Genomic DNA, 18,930 nt, shown 5'->3' on the forward strand with positions numbered 1-18,930 from the left:
TTTGCATTTTGATGTAAAAGTAATATTATTTTTCATCAAAACTATTACATTTTTCATAATAAGTAAGGTTGGCAAGTGCCCCTTCCTTATAAGGGAAAATATAATATTTTTGAGAAAAAATGTAATGTAATACTTTTAAATCGAAATGTAAAAGTATTACATTTTTTCCTTAAAAATATTACATTTGCTCTTATAAGTAACAAAACTTTTTTTATTCCTAATTAGTATTACATTTGAATATATAAGTATTGCATCATTTTCATCTTGACATAATCCGTTTCACCATGAGACGGTCTTACACAAGTTTTTGCCATAACACTTGTGTGAGACTGGAGTAGTAAGGGTCTCAATCTGTAAGACGGGTCAGATATTTTATTAATGGGTCGAAACGTTGACCTCATCAATCAAAGACCCGACCCGTGAAACGGCTTCACACTAGTTTTTGCCTTTAACATATTTTTTATTTTTATTTTTGGTGTAAACCACAATGTGGTCCGGGTCTTTCTTTGTCTGTATAACGGCCCAAGTCCACCTGGTTCGTTCCAAGAGGCACAGAGGGCCAAAAGGAAGCGTCACTTGTGGGAATTGAATCCGGATTATCCTGAAATCCTCCCCCACAAAGAGAGTTCATTTGCCACTTGAGCTACCCTGTTGGGTTACCTTTAACATATTATATATAAATAAATTGAAGGCACATAATATATTAGTTACATACACATAATATGCAATTAACATACTATACCTTTAATTTATTTACACGCACATAATTTATTAATTAAAGACACATAATCAAGATAAACAATGCAAAAAGGACCCTAATCCAAAGTATAACAATTGCCAAATTATTCTATGAATCCAGATCCACCCCTGGTCCAAAATACACAATTTACATACTGAATATTCATAATATGAACATTAAGTATGTAAATTGTGAATATTCAATAGATAAATTGTGTATTTTGGACCGAGTCCACTTTACAAGATAGACCCAGGTCCATGGTATAACTATTGATAACAATTGGATTGAATCAGTTTGGGCTGAAGCAGAGCACAAAACCACCAATTCATGTGAAAACAATCAAACCTAACCAGTAGATGGATTAGAACTGGCAGATAATGGATTTGGAGGGGGCAAGGGACATTAATTCCCAAAAGCACATCACATCAGGCCAAACTGCAACGTCTAAATTTTCATAATTTGATATCCAATGAATATCCGTTACATTTGTCCAAAATTTAACCTTTTCCAATCTTCTATTGTCTCAGTGTTTCTTCCCCTTCCACAAAGTTAAGGCTAAATATTACATCAAATTCAACCATATGAAAACGTTAGCCTCATCTGTATGTCTCGGGCAAGAGGTAGCCAGTCATAACAAGTTTGTCAGCAAACATTTTGCCCGTCTTTGGCATAACATGCCAATGCAGTGTAAGGTTGAAATTTTTACCGCGGAGATTGCTTCCCTGTAAACAACAGTGACAAAAACTTTAACATAAGAACTAAGATAAGCAGAAGACAAAGGCAAACTTTGATCAAACAGCTTTGGTATCTTACTTGATCAATGAATCGATACTTATTTTTGGTGTGGATCCAAAATTTTGCATGCTCTTTAGCAGGTATTATACCATCCCACAAGGAGACCTGTTACGAAAGAGCACCGTGGTCAAATGGAGGAAACAAATTCAACTTAATCCATGGCACAGTAGAGTGAGAGGTACCCAAGAGTAAGTTAAACCTGTTAAAAGAACATTCAGGACAGATCGAGGAAACAATTCATATTAATAGTGAAGTTTGCAAGACGAACCCAAGGGTAAGCTATGTGTAGCATCCTCTTGAGAAATTTGCTTAATTTTACCAAAGCAGGCTTGATATATTAAGATAAAAAATAATGGTTTAACTCTAAGCCAACGCAGAACAGGATGAATGTATGATGGTCATGATTCATCTTCTTAGTCATGATTCAAAATTGGGAACTTGCCAAGACCAAGAACAAGAAACATTCAATTATCACAAATTTCAAGGTTACTGGGATCAATTATGCATAAAAATTGGTAGGTGCTTCATCACATGATCATAAAACATCTTATCTAACCAATTAATTGTTTCAAGTTGTCCTGACAGTTGTTTGTTATTCCATTCATCACAAGTTGGATGCGCTCAAGAGGCACTCATGTTTTGCTGTTTAATATACTAGACTAGATAATGTGATGCATATATCCTTTGTGGAAATAAAAAGAATTCACAACTAGCCTGCATATACATGCAGGCCAAAGCCAAAATCAAGTTAGCTCACCAATCAGCATAACATCATAAGCATACTGATTATACCAGAATCAAATTACTAGGGCATGGCATGTCTCAAATTCCAAGAGGTTAAAAACAGAATGAGAAAATATAGTAGTTTTGACAATATGATCATCAAGTGCAATATTACTCATCTCAAACAGCATGATAAATATATGATGGGGGAAAAGTTGAACATCCAACACTAAATCAATCAAGATGGAAGTACCTGATTTAGGGCATTCTTTGGGGTTTCATATTCAGCTGCCAAAAACACAAAAACCTGCAAATGTTTGAAGAAACTACACCATTAATACTCCAAATAGACCTGATCGTCAATCTAATTGACAAGGAAACTTTAGAACAGGTAGTAACTTTTTTGAGTTTGAACTCAATGATAAAGAATAACAAGTTTTTATGCAATGTCAAAATTCATGAAATCACCAGACTAACACACAGCAAAGCAAACCGCAATTCTATTACACAAGTGGAGGCCATATGGAATTTGAAATAATGTTGTGTAGTCATATAACTTGACAGAGAAAATATCCACAGGACTTTCTCATAACAAAATGAAATGATGAAAAGAATATTCCAAATTTCCAACTAAAAAGTTGTTCCTAAAAATATATAGGCCCCAATAGTAATAGAGGGACATCTAGCAGCACTACTGACCCTAATTTAGTGAAGAATCAAAGTGAATGATTCTCAGGATATCTTAGGAACACAGTAGACAACAATAACACATTCTGATCTATCTCAACAGACAACTATTTTGAAAATCCAAGCACAGTATACACACTATTGTTTAACATTTAGAGACTTGATAATAACGAAGGTAAATAAAATGTCATCCTACTAGCAGAGAGAGATCCCTGAAATGCATACAACATAATTTAAAGGCATAGCATGAGAGAAGCAGTAAAACTAGAAGAAGGTGTATGATAGAGCAACAAACCTGTTTGGTATTCCATGTAAACAGTGACTGCAAGTCTGCCGATATATTAAGTGTCAAACTCACCTGCATGGAGCAAACATAGTAAACATATTAGAGAAAGTTGGCTTAAAGATACTGCAATCAGCAAATAATAATAATATTTTCTTTTTCTTGTTGATATACCACCCAGAATATGTTCTAGCCAAGTATCAGTTCAGTAGTTTTCTCTGGTTGAAGCCCAAGAACATTAATTTCCATTACTATGTTGATCTCTCTGCTTGAACCAGATGAAAATGATTAACAAGTCAAAACAAATTTTAAGAGCAGGAGCAAATGGGAGCTGCAGATAGCAGTCTGATATTTTTCTAAAGTAAGGGTTCTTTAGATCTCGTTTCTTCCCATATCTCTCTGGCGTTCCAACAGTTGTCACCACTCAAGTGTCAAAAAAAAAAAAAATGAATCACATCGAATTATGGAGTCAAAGAACAAACTTTGATTCATTATCTTAACCTCAAAATTTAAGACTTCCAAAATGAAGTCCAATTTTTGCAGAATTCAAACAACCCCCACAATTCATTAACTAATTGAACTTCTAATTTCGATCCAAGACCCCTTTAACTCTTAATACAAATTATAAGGAATAATTCAAACGGTCTGATAAACAAAAGTTGACAAAACAAATTACCTCGTCATCTCCATCAGGCTTTTTTTGGAACCAATTGATATTCAATACCTGAAATTTCACCCCCAAAAATCAACAGATCAAACATCTAGGGTTTCCAAAAACCACATATATCCCTCACTCTATACACACATAGATATAAATAAAAGATCTGAACATGCATCTAAGCACACCGATAAGCACCTCGACTTGGGCTGTGGGAGAGGGAGAGTTGAAGTTGTCGGAGAATGAGGCGATGGCGCACATTAGCGCCATGATGGTGACGGCGAAGGTTAGCAACGCGTTGGCTCTGAACCCGAACGAATGCATTTCCACACACTCTCTCTCTCTCTCACAACTGAAAAAAGGAAACAAAAAATTGGTTTTTCTCTTTGATCGGATGTATATATTTTGCAATCAATCAATACATGAACAAAGACTGGGAAAGACTGAGTCAGACTCGGGAGGTTACAAGTTTTCGCTGAGTCAACTCGTGCGCTCACACTATCCTCGTTGCTTGAGCAATTGTCTACTACTCTTGTCTTGTAATTGGGCCGAATTTAAATAAATTTTATGGAGTATTTTATTTCGTTTAGTAAGCAAAATTAGGCAATTTATATTAAAAATAAATTGGGATTCAAATGTGGATGATAAATAAATGTATATTTTTAATATATTAAATGTATATTATTTGTATATTTAATATTTATTATTTGATAGTTGATATGATAAATACTTCAAGGTGCATAATATAAATACACCAGATTTTGACTATGGTGTATGTATATGAGCTCGGGTATCAGACAGTGGGTCAGAAGTTTTTGAACTAAGATATATTACTATTGAGAGAGTCCAAAAGTCTCATTTCAAGGCATTAATGCGCCTTATATAAGATGGCTGGAGAAGGCACATGTTGAGAGCTTGGCATGTTAACTACGTGTTTCACATGCACGGGTGTGGCCGGAAGCGCTCCCAATAGCTCCACGTGCCTAGAGATTCCTGGCGTTTTCAGTGTCATAAGGTGGTCGGGTGGAATGATATTGTAGAGTTTGTCCTTTAGTGCTAGAAACTCTATATTCGGTATAACCAATCCGAGCATGTGGGGTCGGGAGATGAGTTACGACAGTGGGACAAAACGTAATAGGGTCGAACTTGCTCAGGAAGTGACCTGCAACGTATATACCGAGCAGTTCTACGGTCATACGAGCGAGGGATATATCCTATCAGTAATATACCAAATAATGTACATTTTTTGAATGCTATTGACTCTATTGCAATGTAGTGTCTGTATGTCAATGCCCCCACACTGGGGTTCGAACCTGAGACCTCTCATTTGAGGGGCCAAATAATGTACCTTAATACTCAAATAATGTACTTTCAAAAAATGAGTATTTAGTGTGTTACAAATAATGTATCTTTAGGGGGCATTTGGTTCACGGAATCTTGCATTACCATGGTAAATTGTTAATGTGAGAAAGGTAATCTTAGATTACTTTATTTGGTTCAAGGTAATATGAAATTGAAGGTAATAAAAGATTATTGTCACGTAGAATTTGAGGTAATGTTTAGGATAATCTCATTACCGAGTTGATCTTAAGTAATTTGATACTCCGTATTACTTTTTAATATTTCAAAACTGCCCTCAATATTAATTCTTATTCCTCCCTGCATTAGCCACCTCTGGTGGAACTGTAGTGGTGTCAAGCCACCAAAAAGTAAATTTTTCACTTTTCAATGGATTGAAGCAATTCTACAAGAATGTGGAATATTATAATCCACGTTCCGGTGAAATTGGAGCAACTAAAATGTGAAAATTTCACTTTTTGGTAAAATTCATTACAAATGAATACATAGTATACCAAAAATAATCTTTCAAAAAATGATTATGTTGTACATTAAAAATAAACTCTCAATATACTAAAAATAACATATATGATAGTGGCCACCTTACAATGTAGAACATGCATGGTCCCTAGTGTAGTGATTGGCATTTTATGGGAATAAGTATGAATTACCTCTTTGTGGATTGCAGCTATGCGAAGGAATTGTGGAGGCTACTGGGCTTTGGCTGCATCATCAGAGATGAGGAAGGGAGATTTGTAGCGGCTAAAGCAATTCAATGGCGGGGCATTTACACTCCGAGAGAAGCAGAGGCAATGGCAATCCGGGAAGCATTGGGGTACGGTGGATTAAATTGATGGACATGGAGAAAGTTCAAGTTGAAACGGATGCGCTTATGGTGGTGCAAAGACTGAAACATAACTCGAGCGTTTTCTTTCTATTTAGTGATTAATGATATTAAAAATTTATTAAGTTGTTTTTCTCATGTGTTTTTATGTTTTGCTAAACGATCAGCGAACCAGATAACTCACGATGTAGCTAAGCAATTCATTTTTATGTCTAATTGTTCCGAATGATTTTCTAATCCTCATGACTTTATTTATAACATTTTATCTTCGGAATGATTAATCTACGTTGTTTGTTTAAAAAAAAAAAATGAATTATTAAGTATCACCTTGGGCCGTGCCTTTGGGCCAGTTCAAAATTTTCTGCCGGCCTTAAAGATTTTTTTTTTTTTTTTGGAAAATCTTAAAGATGAGGGTTCAACTATATTTTCTTTTTCGGATAGGAGGCTTCAGGCAAATTATCGTGTGGAACCTGGTCCACACAATGTTATGTGAACCATAACAAAAAATACATTTTAATATATTAAATGTACATTATTTTTGTACCGAATATATATTATACAATATAATGTACACTCAGAACAAAAATAATGTATATCCGCTGAATACAATGTACATTATTTTTGTATTGAATGTACATTATTTTTATACTGAATGTACATTATTTTACAGTAGACAAAATATGGTCCATACAATTTGTGTGGACCATGGTCCACACAATAATGAATCGAGGCTTCAAGCCTTGGCAAATTATGTCATGCACCAGGGCGTGCAATGCATTGTGCGCTCTGACCAAAACAACGTTATTTTTCGTTTTTGTCGTTAACTTCTTAAAAAAAAAATTAATGTTTCGTATGTACAGAATTGTATAGTAAAATACACATAAATTCCTAACATAATACACATAATACACATAAATTTAAGTGTTAAAAAAATTGTAACGAGAATGGACGGACGGAACGATGTCCTTCGCGTCAACTCCCAACAACAAATTTGAGTCAGGACGCAGAATGCATTATGCGCCCTGGTGCACGATATAACGATTGTCAAGCCTTCAACTATCTATTCAGCATTGCCCAAAAAGAAAATTAAAAATAATAATAATAATAACGTTAACAATTCAACAAATTTAGTTCCCGAGCAAGCTAATAGGTTACTTAATAATTCATTATTATCGACAAAGGATAAAAATTAAACTAAGGTTCTAAATTCAACTATTCGTGAAAGTGGCCTCTTGACCTTCTTGGTTTGAACCAATTAAGTGGTCAATTATGAACAACTTATATTGGTTTATCTCATTGAGATTCTTTGACAATTAGACTCACAAGATCGGCGGCCAAGCACCTTGTGCTCAGATGACACCTCTGTGGTTCTCGGCCCCTTGAGGAAAGGTCACAGGATCGAACTTCAGTGGTGGGGTATTGACTCTTTAGGCTGCAGTACTTAGAGAAAGTATAGAACGGATATTACTTTGTAATAGAGTCAATAGTATTCAAAAAAAAAAAAAAAAAAAAAAAAAAAAAAAAAAAAAAAAACCTCATAAGACCATGTTTATCCAGTGCATGCCCCATCCGGTAGTGGTTAGGGGTTTCTTTCGTCATTAAAGAAAAATAATTATATTAAATTAAAGTTCTAATATTGTGTATATAGCAACACCTTTGAGAGAGCTATTTTTTGATAGATATAATTGAGATTTAGTTGATTTAGTCTCACTCCGCGATATAGGAATACTAATGCAATATTATGTAAAAATAAGGTTTTAATAGGTTATTAAGGCCAAAATGTGGTTTGAGTATTTTACTATTTTATTTGATCTACTACCCCTAGCATTGTTGCTTCAAAGTTGTTCGTCTATGAGCTTAGTTGGCATGGATGCACAATATAAAAAAGGAAAATGATATATGCACTACAAGGAAAATGATCTACTACCACGTGTCTTGATTTTAATGTAGAAAGATAGAAAAAAAAAAGCAATAAAAATCATGGCTCACATTTTTTTATGAATGGATCAAAAAGTGACATGTAAGTAGGGAGTAGAAAATGGAGTGGAATGTGTGAGTATTACTCGCAATCAATATAGTGAGGTTGAGCTGCAAAATCATTTCGGGGTCAAAATTATAACCAAATTAAAATGTAATTGTCAATATCAGTACCAAATCTACATCAATGCATAATATGGGGATAATGTAAGTTAAATTCTCTCATGTTGAAGATAATAACCAATGTGGAGAAGAAAGAATACAAAAATAATTCTCCTGCAAAGGAGGGGAGAATGAAAAAAAAAAAAAAAAAAAAGACTGCGCGTATCGCGCAGTCCAAGAGGAAGGCCGGGCGCGTACACTGCACGCGCCCGGAGACGCGTCAGGCGCGCGAGTCGACGCATCTGATTTCATCAGTTTTTTTTATATTTTAACCTTTTTTTGTTTTGTTTTTTCTTTTTTCTCTCTCCCCTCCCACTTTCTCTTTCCTAATCACTCTTACATTATCCCCAAATCTCCCCCAACTAATGTGGATGCTCAGAGCCAATAAAATTATGCCTTTAACATAATTTAAAAAATATTGATGTAATTGTTTATTTAAATGAATGGTTCGTATTATTTTAATTTTAGTTTTTTTATTTTATTTTTCTAACTTGACCCTCTATTATATATATCGGTTTACTTTAATTTTCTTAAATACCCATATATTCCATCGATGTAAACTTTAATAACGAAATATTCCGTTAACTATTTATTATTTTTAACTTATTCTACGTTATAATAAATATTTTATCTTTATTTAATTATTGCTCTTTAAATGTTGTCTCTAGATCGGAGGATTAATTTATATGCTCATACTTTAACTATGATAACTTTTGATCAGGAACATTCGCTATATTAGGACTTTGTCCCTTCTGACTTTATTACTTCGTTCCTTCATTAATATATGTCAATGTTGTTGGCTTTCAAAAAAAAATATTTTACTTAACTTTTGAATGTGTATTGATCATTTGATCCCACATATCAAACACGGGAACTATGGATAGACATGAAAAACAATAACAAATGTGAAATTTAAGATATATAAATTTAATGATTGTGGTGACACTAGGGGCCAAAATAGTTATTTTAAAAAGAAAAAAAAAAATAAGGATGCATGATATTTGTAATGCTATATAATTTAATTAGGGTGCTCGATTTACCAAAACCCATATACACAGAATTGAAAGTGGTTTTCTTGTTACATATAATTCAATATTATTATTAAAAAAAAAAACACATAATTTGGGTGCCTAATTAAGCTAGCTAATAGGTATATATTTGTGATTGAAATAAAAGGTGTGTGGTGGGCAAGAAGAAAGAAGCAGCATCAACCAAACTCTATCCGATAGATGATCGATCCTCGTCATCTTTTGCATGAAATTGATGAAACTAACCTTTTACACACAAGTAGCTTTCCAAGATTCTGAGTCACCACCCTGGCCTGCAAATTGCAATCCATAAATAATTTAATTTAATTTATTGGGAAATTAATTAATTAAATAATAATGCATGGCAAAGAAACCCAATCATGCATGCATGCAAACAAACTAAAACTTCAAGTGGACAAACATGGAGTAGTGACCTCTGACCACCCTACCTAATAATTCCTGTTTTTCACCCAAAGTCCAAACAAACAGTTAGGAAATTAAATTGTCAAATTAGTTATTAATTGTTTTCATAGTGTTAGCTATATGACTATATATATAATAGTCAATATTGTTAATTAAGGCCGGTTCCAATGTCATGTGTATATACAATATATTGGTGTAATAATCATGTGCATTAATAAGTTATACATTTAAATTTTTGTTGTTGTTGTACATTGATAAAATATTTTTAAATTTACACTCTTTCTTTTTTAGTTTTTCCCTTTTATGTACAAATTTTAATAACAAAATATTCCTTTATTTATTACTCCGGATTATTCTTAACCTGACTTATTACAATATATTTTCTAACATTTTTACAAGCTTTCCCAACTCAAATAGGTACACTTTGACAATTAATTTCTTATTCACTTATTATCCGTTTTGAGTATATATAATTTATCGATTTAAACATCTCACTTAAGAGCATTCAAATTCACTTTGACCCGACCAAAATCAGAAGTGAAACTCACTCACAACTTTGCCACAAAATGACCATTTTACATGTCAATATTAGCTAATTTTGCAACATGCCTTACATCTTTGGAGTGTGGATCTTTAAAGAAATTTAGTTTGTGGGATGAGAACAATAATTTAGTTTATCTGGCTGTGGTTGGAGTGTGATTAACTGTTGTAGGGTATTTATCGGGATGTGGTTGGATAGACAATATCGAAGATGATGCAAGAAGAGGGGGTGGTGTCACCGCCCGACAGCGGAGGTTTTTTTTTTTTTTTTTTCTTTCTTTTCTTAATTGGTAGGGTTTGTAGCCATGGATCATTTGGTCTACTGATACCATATGATCGAGAACAATAGTTATGGGAATAATTTAATCCATGATGGTGTAAAGTACATGATGAAGAGATGTATTTATAAGGATACAAAGAGTTCAGTCAATATACGAATGGTAAATGGTAATATTTCTAATAATATAGGGAGAGATAGAATGAATTATAGTGTGCATGCGTAGAATAGAATGTCCTAATATGTGGAGTCTTAAAAAATCTAAGGTTATTGGATAAATGTCACACATTTAAATATAATATAATGTTATTAAATTAATTAAAATTCACATATTTAAAAATGATGTCTTATCTTGAGATCTATCAATTTAAAATGAAGAATAATAAAGATATATAATAGAAGAAAAACTAACATTAAAAAAAAAAATTAATTGAACTAACTTACTTCTAAATATGACTCACAATATTGTGTTAAGCATGCACATGCTATTATAAGAGTAGAGAAAAGATGAACCATTCTAACACCTCTCAAGTTATGTAATGAACACCAAAATGTGTTATACTACTGGACATACAGTTGAAAGAAGAATGGAAAGAAAAAAAAAAAAAAATGTCTCTGCTAACACATGAAATATCGGCAAAAGTGCCGAAATCCCTTTCACCTTTTTCCCTTTTCAGCAAAAGATTTTAGTATCACATGTGATGTGAGGTGTTCTATTATTTATCCTACCTCTTTTTTTTTTTTTTTTTTTAAATATCCTAAGTTTCTCAACTTTGCGGTGAATCATCGATATCTAAATTTAAATATCTAATATTCATGGTAGAAATCAAAATTTAATCTATTGCTAAAAGTAAATTTTAAGCGAAAAATTTCATCTACTGCGTCAATACCTTGAGAAGTTAAAAAACACCTTTGATTTCTATCATATTTCATATAGCTAGGGTGATCATCCAATTTCGATTTGATTCGGGTATCAAACCGGCCAATGATTTCCATTTTCCAGTTCCTATTTATAAGGAATGAATGGAAATTTTAATTTGAATTTTTTAAAATTTTAAAATCAAACATTTGTCTTAAAATAACTTTGAGGAAAAGGTCAAAGTTTAATTAAAAAAAAAAAAAAAAAAAAAAAAAAAAAAAAAAAAAAAAGAATCCATTACGAACGAGATAGACTAATAATAATAATAATAATAATAATAATAATAATAATGTCGTGGGGAATCAAAACATGGTGTTTGGGTTAAAGGTTAAGACCACAAACCACTGGACTAAGGGAATTGAGTGAACCAAGAGATGATGTTTAAGGGAGAGAATGGTGTTTTATATATTGTTGAAGACCTTCCGAATGGTTGACAAATGCACGGCAATGACTTGCCTTTAATATTGGTCATACACGTGTCCTCCACTACTTGGATGTCAACGATCTCCACACAGATAAATAGAGCATCATACCTCAGTGTATTTGATATCTTGTGTACCTACCTCAGTGTATTTGATATCTTGTGTGGCTTAGGTGGTTGGTGCTTAAATTGTTATACTAGAGATCACTGTTTCATATTATTTTGTTACATATTTCATTCTTTCCTTAGCCCAATAGATTTTATGTACATGATTTACATCGAGTAGTTATGCTGTGCATCCGTATGCACCACGGATGTAAAAACGACGTCGTTTTATTATAAACGCGTGTCTCCCCTTAAAAAAAAAAAATCAGATTCGATTCCAAGCAAAGAGAGAGAGAGTAATTTATACGTGTCGCTCTGTCAATCCCTAGTTCCCAACTTCCCACCTGATTATCCCTTGTACACTTTCTACATAAAATCTAAACAAGTGATAGAAACTTCTACTCTTTTAGAATACTCATTTTTTTTGTAAAAATATATAGTACGTCGTAGAAGAAGAGTGCATTGGGAACCGCACAACATCTCTTCTCCTCCATAACCGAATCCTAACAACGCTCCATACAAACCATTCATCCCCACGCTTTCTCCTCGATCAGAAAGAAACAAACAAAAAGAAAAAGAACCCATTTTTGTTTTTGTTTTGGTTGGTTGATCTTCCTGGGATTTGGAGGAAAATGGCTGGGAATGAGTGGATAAACGGGTACCTGGAGGCGATTCTGGACAGCGGCGCGTCGGCGATTGAGGTGGAGAGCAAGCCGGCTGTGATTAACCACCGCGGGGAACAAGGGCATTTCAATCCCACCAAGTACTTTGTGGAGGAGGTGGTTTCCGGCGTGGACGAGACGGACCTTCACCGGACATGGATCAAGGTGGTGGCTACCCGCAACACCATGGAGCGCAGCTCTCGCCTCGAGAACATGTGCTGGCGAATCTGGCACCTCACCCGCAAGAAGAAACAGGTGCTTTTTCTCACTCGTTTACTACTAATTCACTTCAAATTCCCTTCAATGGATCTCTTATAACGTTTCCGATGTAATAATAGCATGTTTATTTACGTTTTACAGTGGTGTTTAGCTCTAATTCTCTTCGTTTCATGCATATGTTTTGAGGTTCCCATAATAATAATAGCATGTTTGAGTTTGATGGGTTTTTCATATGAATGCAAAGTTTTGATCTTTACATGAATTTTTCATATGATTTTCACACAGATACTCTGTTTGTAGTGAATTTGCTGCTTTTGTTGTTCTATGTGAAATGGAGTTTTATTTGATTTTCTGGAAATTAAATCTTGGAATTTAGGTGGAACTCTCTAGTCTCTATGTAATGCAACTTTATCAGTTATTCTTTGAAATTATGTATGTATTCTTTGTTTTCAACAGCAGACTAAGAGCTACTTGTATTATGGGGAAATTTAAGGTTTTAGTCACATATGAATGTTTGTTTTGTAGTTGGAATTGGAGGGTTTACAAAGGTTAGCCCATAGGAGATGGGAACGGGAGCAAGGGCGCAAAGATGTGACCGAGGACATGTCTGAAGACTTGTCCGAAGGAGAGAAGGGTGATGCGTTGGGGGAGACGCTATCGCTTGAAAGTCCGAGGAAGAAGTTCCAGCGAAACTCGTCCAATTTGGAAGTATGGCCGGAGACGGAAAGTAACAAGGAAAGGAAGCTTTATATTGTTCTTATTAGGTATGTAAATAGTTGCACTCAAATGAAAGAGCAGTGATTTTTCAATTACTGAATTGCTAATCTCCTTGATTAGCTTGCATGGTTTGGTTCGTGGTGAAAATATGGAGCTTGGTCGGGATTCTGATACTGGTGGTCAGGTAACGATAACTCACGCGTTTAGAGAATTATTATAACTTCCTCTAAGTCGTTCTTTTATCTCTTGACAATGCGACTAATTTGTTCAACTTCTCAGATTAAATATGTTGTGGAACTTGCCAAGGCGCTTGCTAAGATGCCCGGTGTATACAGGGTGGATCTGTTCACTCGTCAAGTTTCCTCACCGGAAGTGGACTGGAGTTATGGTGAGCCTGCAGAAATGTTGAATACGGGTCCTGAAGATGGCGATGGTGATGGTTTTTTGGGTGAAAGTAGCGGGGCATATATCATAAGAATACCCTTTGGTCCTCGGGATAAGTACCAAAGGAAAGAGCTATTGTGGCCTCACATTCAAGAGTTTGTAGATGGAGCTCTAGCACACATCCTGAATATGTCCAAGACTTTAAGTGAACAAATCGGGGATGGGCAACCCGTTTGGCCTTACGTGATCCATGGCCATTATGCTGATGCTGGGGATAGTGCTGCTCTTCTTTCGGGTGCTTTAAATGTTCCGATGGTTCTAACTGGACACTCGCTGGGTAGAAACAAGCTTGAACAGCTCCTGAAACAGGGGAGGCAATCGAAGGAGGATATTAATTCGACCTATAAGATCATGCGGAGGATAGAGGCAGAAGAGCTTTCACTCGATGCAGCAGAACTTGTTATCACCAGCACTCGACAAGAAATTGATGAGCAATGGGGGCTATATGATGGGTTCGATGTAAAGCTCGAGAGAGTTTTAAGGGCTCGTGCAAGGCGTGGAGTCAATTGCCATGGCCGTTTTATGCCCAGAATGGCGGTAAGCATGCTGCTTGAGAAATTCATTTGTAGATTGTCTCAATTTACAGGATGTAAGTAAATTTCTTGCAGGTTATTCCCCCCGGAATGGACTTCAGCAATGTCGTTGTTCAAGAAGAGGTAGCTGAAACGGATGAACTTTTAGCACTTACCGGCTCAGATGGATCATCCCCTAAAGCATTGCCTACCATATGGTCAGAGGTCAGTAATGGTTATATACTTATATTCAATCAAATGCTCTTTAGAATTGCCGGGGTCTTGAGGACTACATTTCTAATCAGTTTTTATTTATTCGATTCAACTAGAAGTTCTGTTCCTCCATATACTTTGCTTCAAAATAATTTTTATTTTTTCACTTCGGCTATGCTTTCTGCAGGTGATGCGTTTTCTTGTAAATCCACACAAGCCGATGATTCTGGCATTATCAAGACCAGATCCGAAAAAGAACTTGACCACTCTATTGAAAGCATTTGGAGAATGTCGTCCCTTACGGGAACTTGCTAATCTTGTAAGTAGGTTAACTCTCTTCCTGACATGTGTAATCCACAGATAGATAGATAGATACCATTTTCAATCACTCTGATATAGTGATATGTTTTTTGAAATCCAGACACTTATAATGGGAAACAGGGATGATATAGACGAAATGTCTGCTGGGAATGCTAGTGTGCTCACAACAGTTCTTAAGCTAATCGATAAGTATGACCTCTACGGACAAGTGGCCTTCCCGAAACATCACAAGCAAAATGAGGTTCCAGAAATATATCACCTAGCTGCAAAAACAAAGGTTCGAAGTTTGTAGTTGCCTAGACTTGTTTGAGAGTTTCTTGGACGATGTAACTAACTAGCGATGGAATTACAGGGAGTATTCATAAACCCGGCTTTCATCGAGCCATTTGGACTCACCCTGATCGAGGTTTGTCTTTGTCATGTCATGTCTCTACTTCTCGTCGCTGTTGAGCATATAACCATTAATGTGCAATCCAACTATAAGCTTAGGCTTTTAGTTGAGATGGAGCACATGCTTCAATTCCAGTTTATGAAAATCACTCGTTAATATTTGTGTCCAAATACTGTAGGCTGCAGCTCATGGACTTCCCCTCGTGGCAACTAAAAACGGTGGTCCAGTCGATATTATTCGGGTAACTCTTCAAACTATAATTTTTCATCCGTTATTCTGGTCCCTCAGATTGGTTTACAGACAGATCCACAGGTGTTTAGGATAACAATGTTGCATTTTTTTTTATGGTTTATGTCATAAGCAATCTTGAAATTGTATTGAAACTTTTTTCCCCTTTATGATCTTCGTTCTTAGGCACTGCACAACGGTTTGCTTGTTGATCCTCACGATCAGCAAGCGATTGCTGATGCACTGCTAAAACTAGTATCGGAGAAGAATCTATGGATGGAATGTCGTAAAAATGGTTGGAAAAACATACACCTGTTTTCGTGGCCAGAACATTGCCGCACATACTTAACTAGGATAGATGCGTGTCGGATGAGACACCCACAGTGGCAAACGGACACCCCGACAGATGAGTTGGCTGCCGAGGAGTCCCTCAACGATTCCCTCAAAGATGTCGATATGTCGTTGAGATTATCAGTTGATGGCGAAAAGACATCACTGAATGAAGCATTTGTTAAGGCCGCTGTGGGGGATAACCAAGAAGACCAAGTTAATCGGGTTTTGAGCAAAATAAAGAAGGCGGATGGAGATGGTGAGAATCCCGAGGAGGCGGAAAGGAAAGACAACAACAATGTTCCCAGCAACTATCCCATGCTGAGAAGGCGACGTAAACTGATTGTTATAGCACTGGACTGTTACGACAAGGAGGGGCAGCCCGAAAAGAAAATGCTTAACATCATCCAAGAGGTGTTCAAGGCTATTAAGATCGACCCTCAAATCGCGAGACTATCGGGATTTGCAGTATCAACCGCGATGCCAGTGTCCGAGCTGAGCGAGTTCCTCAAGTCGGGGAACATCAAAGTGACTGACTTTGATGCCTTGATCTGTAGCAGTGGGAGCGAAGTTTATTACCCGGGAATCAACACTGGAGCAGACGGAAAGCCTAAACCCGACCCTGATTATGCCTCGCATATTGAGTATCGGTGGGGTAGTGATGGGTTAAAGAACGCTATTTGGAAACTGATGAATGCGGGAGAAGGGGAAGGTGGGAAATCTAGACCGTCCCCTATCGAGGAAGATGTGAAATCCAGCAATATTTATTGCTTGTCTTACTTGATAAAGGATCTTAGCAAGGTATATATATATAATACACATATCAAATGATAGCATAATTGCAATGAAAACTAATTTTTTCACTTACAGGCAAAGAAAGTGGATGATATGAGGCAGAAGCTGAGAATAAGGGGACTCCGGTGCCATCCAATGTACTGCCGGAATTCCACAAGAATGCAAGTCATCCCTCTGCTTGCATCTCGAGCTCAGGCGCTTAGGTAAGCTTACAATATCTATCTATCGAGAGTAAATTAGTAAGAAGGAGGCAACATTATAATATTGGTGTTGGTTAGGTACTTGTTTGTGCGTTGGAGATTGAACGTGACGAACATGTACGTTGTTCTTGGTGAGACGGGAGACTCAGACTACGAGGAGTTAATAGCGGGGACACACAAAACCTTGATCATGAAAGGGGCGGTGGAGAAAGGGTCGGAGGAGCTACTAAGAACAACGGGCAGCTACATGAGAGAAGACACCGTGCCCCAGGAGAGTTCCCTCGTTGCTCGCATAAGCGGGGATGCAAGAGCAGAAGAGATTGTTAATGCATTAAGACAAGTGTCTAGGGGATAGCCGGCTAGCCTGCCACCGCCCTAAGCAGACACTATCTGACTCTTGTACGTGTTCGACTTTGATGTTCAATGAAATGCATGAATCAGTGTTAAAATTCAAATTGGGTGCTTAGCTAGGTTAACGCCTCGTCTGCAGTTATAAATTAGTTTTTTTTTTTTTTTTGGTGATAATCGCCACATTCTTAAGCGGACACTATCTGGCTCTTCTAAATCTTGCTCCGCTAGCATCAGCAACCAGGAGCCTCAACATATTTTCCCGAGGGGTCTCAAGAACTGTTGGTCCCATTTTTGCAGATTGACCGAGATTGACAAGAAAATCAGCACACATTTTTTTCGCTCGTAATGTGCGTAAAGATAACCTACTCAAAACTCGAGACAAGGAATTTGCAATCAGAGATGAGCGTGATGGCAAAGGCAGTTATAAATTAGTGGTTGTTGATGATTAGCTTGAGATCTGCGTACTTGTAGTATGGATAGTTGAAGCATCCATCCAGCAACTGTACTAGTGTAGATAGCACATACAAAACAATTGCATGCATGCAAGTATAGTCGAGTTAACGTCCTATTTCAAAACAAATACAAATACAAATGCAGTTTGAATTTATGCAACCTGATGAATTTGTTTTTTCGTTTATAGGTAGGTGGACGAATTCTTTGTTTTACATTTGAATAATAAATAAATAATTAATTGAACACACAAAGCAAAAACTTGTTTTCTCCTACTGACAGATGTTTGTACTCCGTGTGTATATATATATGTGTGTGATCAAGTGCGGATAAACCTTCCCGTGCAGACGTGTTGATTTACACCCTAGGTATGCATTAATGCATCACGATGAAATGCTTTCATTAGTTATATTGTCTTTATTTTTTTCTAATGTAAAAATTCTTTACATTCAAATTCTTCAATTGGTTATATTCGCTACATTGTATATTATCTTTTTTGTGCACTATTTTTTAATGAAATATCAAAGATATAATACAAAATAATGCTATATATTTATTTACCAAGTATTTTATTAATACTATGAAAAAAATATAATTAAACCGATCATATTAACTACTTGAGCGATTTGTTGACAAAGAGAGTATTCAAATCACACAACAAATTGAAGTGAGAAACTATCACGCAATGTTCTTGTTTGGCAATCGGCAGCTAGCAGTTAGCGTTAGCGGATTATATTAGCAAATTATATCAACGATTGGTAAAAAGATATTTGAAAAAAATAGTTGTTTAGATTAACATGTAAAATGACCTAATGTATAATAATAATAATAATAATAATAATAATAATAATAATAATAATAATAATAATAATAATAATAATAATAATAATAATAATAATAATAATAATAGTTTTAAAAAAATAAAAATAAAAATAATAGTAATTTAGTAAAAGAAATAAAATTTTAAAAAAAAATAAAACATATGGGGAGCCGAATGTTCGGCTCCCCTTAATTTGCCACTTTTTCACATCGGTGAAAAAAGTGGCATGGGAGCTTGAGGCTCCTATAAAAGGAGCCTTAAAGCTCCAATTTAAAAATAAGCTTGTCCATCCGTTGATGGGCAAGCAATGAGCCAGCGAAACTGGCTCTTGTTATTCAAGGAGTTGAAATGGCTCCAC

General features: G+C 35.6%; 2 protein-coding genes across 2 annotated transcripts; one reads left to right on the plus strand and one right to left on the minus strand.

The window, feature by feature from the left end:
• Nucleotides 1-1,164: 1,164 nt before the first annotated feature.
• On the minus strand, nt 1,165-4,444 carry LOC109175254 (signal peptidase complex subunit 3B). Its single transcript, XM_019324485.1, has 7 exons — nt 4,352-4,444; nt 4,084-4,237; nt 3,904-3,951; nt 3,240-3,302; nt 2,511-2,564; nt 1,553-1,639; nt 1,165-1,461 (listed from the first exon to the last, which is right to left on the minus strand). Exons 2-7 carry the CDS (start codon nt 4,207-4,209, stop codon nt 1,336-1,338), a joined length of 504 nt encoding a protein of 167 aa, XP_019180030.1. The 5' UTR covers nt 4,210-4,237; nt 4,352-4,444; the 3' UTR covers nt 1,165-1,335.
• Nucleotides 4,445-12,315: 7,871 nt separating this feature from the next.
• On the plus strand, nt 12,316-17,914 carry LOC109176232 (probable sucrose-phosphate synthase 2). Its single transcript, XM_019325688.1, has 12 exons — nt 12,316-12,836; nt 13,326-13,564; nt 13,638-13,701; nt 13,797-14,498; nt 14,570-14,698; nt 14,874-15,005; nt 15,108-15,284; nt 15,360-15,413; nt 15,577-15,639; nt 15,813-16,757; nt 16,827-16,954; nt 17,030-17,914. The coding sequence occupies exons 1-12, from the start codon at nt 12,552-12,554 to the stop codon at nt 17,304-17,306; spliced, it is 3,195 nt and encodes a 1,064-aa protein (XP_019181233.1). The 5' UTR covers nt 12,316-12,551; the 3' UTR covers nt 17,307-17,914.
• Nucleotides 17,915-18,930: the final 1,016 nt, after the last annotated feature.

The sequence above is a fragment of the Ipomoea nil genome, unplaced genomic scaffold (assembly GCF_001879475.1).
Source record: "Ipomoea nil cultivar Tokyo-kokei standard unplaced genomic scaffold, Asagao_1.1 scaffold0688, whole genome shotgun sequence".
NCBI classification, from domain to species: Eukaryota; Viridiplantae; Streptophyta; class Magnoliopsida; order Solanales; family Convolvulaceae; genus Ipomoea; species Ipomoea nil.